Source organism: Lucilia cuprina, chromosome 4 (genome assembly GCF_022045245.1).
Source record: "Lucilia cuprina isolate Lc7/37 chromosome 4, ASM2204524v1, whole genome shotgun sequence".
Lineage (NCBI taxonomy): Eukaryota > Metazoa > Arthropoda > Insecta > Diptera > Calliphoridae > Lucilia > Lucilia cuprina.
Genome location: NC_060952.1, coordinates 4,999,829 through 5,006,736, shown reverse-complemented (window position 1 = coordinate 5,006,736; position 6,908 = coordinate 4,999,829). Strand labels below are relative to the sequence as shown.

Here is a 6,908-nt window from a genome sequence, read left to right as displayed (position 1 = left end):
CACTCAAATACTTACAAGCTCTCTAAGTGATTTAAAACAAATCTATGAATGAAGCCTTAAAAGCATGAATCAGGGCGAGATTTTTATTTCCCAACAAATACACACATAGACCAACAGGCCAAATATCTAAGCCATTGAGATTGAGTAATGCAAGTAGGTGTATTTGTGTGAGTATGTTTGTGTTTGTGCGTATGTGTATAAGTAGGTATGATTTGTTTTATAAGTAGGTAGACAAAATTTCTAAACAAAAAGGTCCTTTGCTCTCGCTCTTCACAATTTTCATTTATATACTCTGCGCATTACAGTTTGTCAATCAGTTCCACTACGGATCTTAACGAGAACACATACAAACGAGTGTATTTCTAACGAGAAAAAATTAGAAAAACAAATTTTTAATAATTACCAAGTGAAAGTGTTTTTACACAAGAAAAACGAAAGAAAATTTATATATTTTTTTTACAAAAAAAAAAGCAAAACAATTATAAAAACCATGTCTACCTTAAACATGCATCCACCACAAACCTACTCCAGACTCTTCCGTCCTTGGGATTGTAATACCCGTGCTTCGCCCATCAATCAAATGGAGGAAACTCCACAAACCAAACCTTTGGTGAAATCCGAATACAGCTCTTCCACTGAGGATATGTCTGCTTCGGCCTCATCTTTGGTGAAAACAGAAAATTGTTCTTTTAGTGGCAATGAAAGTGATCGTGAATGTGCTTCCTCTAGCAGTTCTTCCACTAAATCATCCAGCTATGAGGATAGTTTCAACAATAGCTTGCAAATGGAATCTGCCCCAGCCTCACCACCCATGAACAATAGCAATGCCTTAGTACACCCCGTTCCTTACGCTAATACACATCTATATGGCTCTTTGGAAAATCATGCTCCTCATATGGCGGCTCACCATCAACATCATGCTACAGCCATGACTCATATGCTGCCCTCCATGCCTGCTGCCTCGGCTAGTGATTTATATTATGCTGCCGCCGCTGCTGCAGCAGCTAATGGATTACCAACAGTGCCTACTACCAGCTCATCAGCTGCTGCTGCCGCCGCTGCTTATGCTTTGGATCCCTATGCCTTGAGTTTAATGGAACAGGAATATGCCCGTGTTATGGCTGAAGATGCCCATCTTAAAGCCGTCAATGCACGCAAGCAAAGACCAAAGAAATTCAAGTGCCCCCACTGTGATGTAGCCTTCTCCAATAATGGTCAACTTAAGGGTCATATACGCATTCATACCGGCGAAAGACCCTTCAAATGTGATGTTGAAACCTGCGGCAAAACTTTCACACGCAACGAAGAATTAACTCGCCACAAGCGCATACACACCGGCTTGAGACCTTATCCCTGCACAGCATGTGGCAAGAAATTCGGTCGTCGTGATCATCTCAAAAAACACATGAAGACACACATGCCCCAGGAAAGACAATTGGGACCCGCCATCTTTGTGCCCATGTATCCTTATCTTTATGGTTACTAAATATTGTAACTTGTGAAAACTCCACCACCTCAACTGCTAAGCAAAGCTGGGCATGGCCTTTTACTTCGCTCATACCTTAATGTTCCTACAAGGTTTCCAAAATATACAAAACAAAGCAATGGAAAAAAAAACGCGTTTGCACGCATTAAAAACGCTACAATCATCATTACTTTCTTTGAAAAATAACGAAAGTAGACATCTACAAAAACGAAACAAACAAATCTCAATTACCTCATTACGATTATGATAATAATTATTATTATTAAAAACCATTATCCTGTACCTGGCTAAACATTTATATTAAAAACGCACAAAACCAACCAAACAATTTTTAACCAAGTACCAGAAAGAGTAGATATTTCTACAGAAAAAATATTTATTTTTTTATAACTGAATGTATGTATCTATTTATCTGTCTGTATATACCACCTATCTATCATTAGCTGTATCTGTATCTGTATGTATTAAAAAATATTTACTTAATATTTTGAAAATACGTGTTTTTCCCATCAGAAAATAATGTTTTCATATTTTTGTTGTTTTATTTTTTAAATTTCATTTATGTAAATAGTTAACTTGCTATAAAATACCAAAAACCAACTTGTGCATTTCTTTTTCCAATAACACATGTGTAAATAATATCTGTATCTTTTTTGGATACATTTTGGTTTCTTTTTAACAAAAACAAATCTAGTATTTAAGCATTTTTTTATTTCATTATTATTATTTTTATTTTAATATTTTTAAGTTTTTTTTTATATACATACATACAATAACTGTTTTAGAGTGAAATTTTTATGAAAGAACAAAAAAATACAAAAGATTTTAAAAAAACTATAATTGAAAAAAATTTGTTTTTATTTCAAATGTTTAGGTTATGAAATTAATTTTGTTTCAGTGTAGAAGAAATATTCAAAATTCTTTAACATTTAAATCAAAAATATGTTTTACCGAATTTATCAATTTTCTTTAATAATTTCCTAAATGTTATGAATTGTTTCATATACATTTCTTTTAGACAACATCATGGAGCCTTGACTTACATTTTATTTCATTTCTAAAAATTTCTGTTATGTACGATATTGTTTTATTTATGAACTTTTTATTTTCACAATGAACATGGTTTAGAAATAAAAGTTATGTTCGATTCATACTATTTATTACAAAATTCATTCAATTTATGAACACGTTTTGAATATTAAATAAAACAAAGTTTATAAACGATATTTTAGTTTAAAAGTCCATAACCTAAAAGAACAAAATGTTTTCAATTCTTTATGGAAATAGTATTGATAAGAAAAAGTCAAGACAAATTTTATGATCTCATGCGAAATAGTATAATGTACATTATTTATGAATCATATCATTGGGCGCATATGACTAGATTCAAAAAATCTTGATATCTTTCCGACGGCTATTTTTATAGCCACCATCAAAAAAGATTTGTGGTATAAGTATTGTCATTCCGTTTGTTAAACATCGAAATATTCGCCTAAGACCCATACAAGTATATATATTCTGAGACGATCTATCCATGTCTGTCCGTCTCTCTGTCTGTTGAAATAACGACATCATGGGAGGAGCTAGAAATTTTATGTAAATATTCTCTATTGATAAGGTTTGTTTGATATTTAAAATAGTCAAATTCCAAGGTCTACGTTTTCGCAGAACCCTCACACATGAAACAATTTTAACAGTCATATCCCTAACGCCCATATAAGCTCCCCTTCAGAAAATGTCCTCAAAGCTTAGAAATGCATGTACAGCGATAAAATTCGATATTTATAAAGAAGCAATTCTTTTCGGCAATGATTTGATAGTGACTATATAAAATTCGGTCAAATATAACACTCTTGTTTGTTAGTTAGCCCATTATGTGAAGCTAACGTTTTAATTTTATAAATTTTCTAAAATTAGATTTATATAAAATCCCTACACTTTCTGCTGCAGACAAATCCAGTTCTATAATTCCCAAATATCTTTCCGACTCAACATTCCATTAGCAGAATCAATAACTAAATATAATCACATACCATACGCCATACCATACTTATTCCAAAGATCTTCCTAAGACATAGCTTACTTTATTTTTGTCAAAATACAGTCACAACCGATTAAATATACACCCAAAGAAATGAAACATATGTTGTTGATTTTAATCAGGAATTTTAATTCCATAGAAATTTTCCTAGATTTCTAAAGAAATTACAAAACCATTAGATTCATTTAATCAAGTTTCTAAGCTAAGCAAAGATTATTCTGATATTAAAATCATACACACAAATACAAAAGAGTTTTATTAAAACCCACGATTCCAGTATTACACATTCTCACTCATTATCTGTCTCTTAAAGCCAATCCGGGAAGCTAATGACTATTTTGATCAAGCCTATAGTGTATATTACAGGATTAATTAATCTCTTCTCGCGCTCTTTAGAGTTGCAGCGCAGGTATAACTTAACGAAAAATTTCCTACAGGAAAAGCTAAAGCTATATCCTCTAAAGCTATTTAAAGCTATATCCGTTTTAAACCTTTAGCTTGGTTATTTGTGGTTCGATGTAAGTAAACGTATGTATAGGTAATGAATAATGAAAATTGAATTCCGAAAAATGTCTTGATTTTCTATATCATAGACCTTTCATTTGATATACAAATACATACTTATGTATATACATTTTGTAGATTTATTTCAAAAACGGGTTTTGAAATTTGTATTTGCAGAGCTTTATTGATTTTTTTGGAATTTATAGTAGTTTTAATTTTAAGGTTAAGATAATAAGAAAGAAGAAACAAAAAAGGTTAAACCAGATTGGACATTCAGATGACATAACATTTTTCATAAATAAAATTTTTCATCAGCAGAATTTACATCTTATAATAACAAACTTACCCAGCAAAATATAACTTCCAAAGAAGAGAAAAAGAAATAGAATTTATTCAATGGATGTACTAAAAAAGACTGTCTCAGGAGGTAATTTTTATGTTCATTTGACTTAAATATTGTTAAAATAAAATGAGCTTAATTCAAAAAATTTCAGTACAAGAAAATACCTTAAATTTTAAACAAAATTGAAGTCAATAAACATCACTTCAAAAGAATGTAAAAAATACCTTAAAATTTAAACAAAATTGAACTCTTTTCGCTTCTATGGAAGTAAATAAACATCACTTCAACATAATACAAATTGAAGTCAATAAACATTACTTCAACAGAATGTGAAAAAATACCTTAAAATTTAAACAAAATTAAGCTCCTTTCGCTTCAATGGAAGTCAATAAACATCACTTCAACAGAATGTAAAAAAATTCACTTAGTGCTACTTTTGAAGTGGTGATAAATGTAATTCTTTTGAAAGTACTTCGTTGTATTTTTGCTGGGTACTTATTCCACAGAACTTCCATAAAGATTTCTTACTTTATTCTTGCCAAAGTACAGTCACAACCGATTAAATATATCCCAAAGAAATGAACATATGTTATCGATTTAATCAAGAATTTAAATTCCCTAGAAATTTTCCTAAATTTCTAAAGAAATCACAAAACCATTAGATTCATTAAATCAAGTTTTCAAATCTACAAGAAATTTCTAAGCAGGGGAGTTTTATAAAAATCATGCAGAACAACTATTCCAATATTAAAATCATACACAAGGGTTTTATTAAAACCCACTAACTCCCTCTCTGTCTCTATCTCTCTAACCAAATCTTACAAACTAATGATTATTTTGATCAAGCCTATAGAGTATATTGCAGGATTAATTAATCTCTCTTTCTTTGGCTGTAATAGAAAACTAGCAGGTATAGCATAAAGGAAAATATCCTACAGGAAAAGCTAAAGCTATATCCGCTAAAGCTATTTAAAGCTATATCCGTTTAAAAACCCTTGTCGTAGTTAGAGACACATACATACAGCAACTTAGTAGAGGTATTTCTTTATCTATACGCTTGCAACTTAGTTAAACGTATGGATAATGGATAAGGAAAAACTCTAAGAATTTTCCTAAATTATTAAAGACTATGAGCCATAGAAGAAAGATTACATGCAAAAAGGCTTTATGCGCAGTATCTTTGAAATGCAGGCGTTGTCATGTCATTTTTAAATTTTTTCTTTTAACAAGTCATTTAGTCATAATTTAACACAAATTGTTAACAATTGTACTACAACTAATGATCATTTCTAACTCTTTATTATATATACTTATGAATGAAAAGTCGCCAAATATCAATGTAATAGTTTTACTATTGTAAAGGGTTGCAATTTTCTAACATTTCATGCCGCTTTAACAGTTGACATAAAGAAAATTGCATTAATCATCACAAATTAGCAAAAATTTTTTCTATATTAAGTTATTTCCTCTGTGCATAAGAAAAAACAGCTGGAGTTTTAACTAAATTATATGCAAAATATAACAAAAAAAATCGTAAAAAGGAAGAAGGCAGTTTCTGCTAATATATGTCAGTTAGAGCTACTTGGGTTAACGCCTACAAAAACATTTGGAATTTTAAATGACACAGCTGAAAGTTGAATTTTCAATATACTAAGATTTATTATTGACAGATAAATTTAAAAAGTATTATCTCTCTTTCAAAACAAATCAACTCTCTCGATTTCTAATATAACATTCTACGATACGAAGTTCTGTATATAAACAAAACTAGGTCCGATATTAAACTAGGTCCGATTAAAGAAAGAATTAGAAAAACTTTAAAATTTTCTTTGGGTCCAGATGAGAGTTAAAAACTAAACCTAATAAAGTGTATTTTAAATCAGTTTCTCAAAAGCGATTTTTATAAAATATATCATATATCGATAATTATATTTAATCAATTATCAATCGAACTCTACAGAATTTGAAAAACGCGCTGATTCATAGAAAATTTTTGCGATTTGAGATTTTTGATCTTGTTACAAAAAAATCTATACATATGTCCCCATGTTCACCTCACTTTATAACATATATGTATGTATGTTTACTTTTGAGCGTCAAAGACCGATATTCAGATTCGAAAGGTTTCGATTATAATTTTTTAACCCAGACAAGTTGTTCTAAAGATGTCAAAATGCTTTACGTGAACACCTGTCGTGTTGGCCTTATTTCAAGGTACTTTACTCAAGTACTCCAGCTATGTAATTTCTGAACAATGCTGCCCCAATGCTTAACTTCCGACTTGGAAAAACATGACCTCCTCAACAGCGTCTAATGACATATTCGGTAGAAAGAAACACGAACCATGAACATTTAACAACAACTCATTTCAAACACTTAGTACCATAGTCACTACCCTATGAATTATCTGTTGTCTTGTAATACCACTGAACATACTTTTTACCACAGGTTTAGCTGACTAAACTATCTACCACTGCCCCATTTTGCTTTTTAGGCGCCAGTGGAATTTTTTGTAGATATTTTGCCGATTCATG

The 6,908-nt window shown here is 30.8% G+C and overlaps 1 protein-coding gene across 1 annotated transcript; it reads left to right on the top strand.

Annotated features, from left to right (window-relative positions):
• Positions 1-423: 423 nt before the first annotated feature.
• Positions 424-1,698, top strand: LOC111675484 (zinc finger protein 697). The gene has a single exon (XM_023436252.2). It carries the CDS (start codon positions 491-493, stop codon positions 1,484-1,486), a length of 996 nt encoding a protein of 331 aa, XP_023292020.2. The 5' UTR covers positions 424-490; the 3' UTR covers positions 1,487-1,698.
• The last annotated feature ends 5,210 nt before the right edge of the window (positions 1,699-6,908 follow it).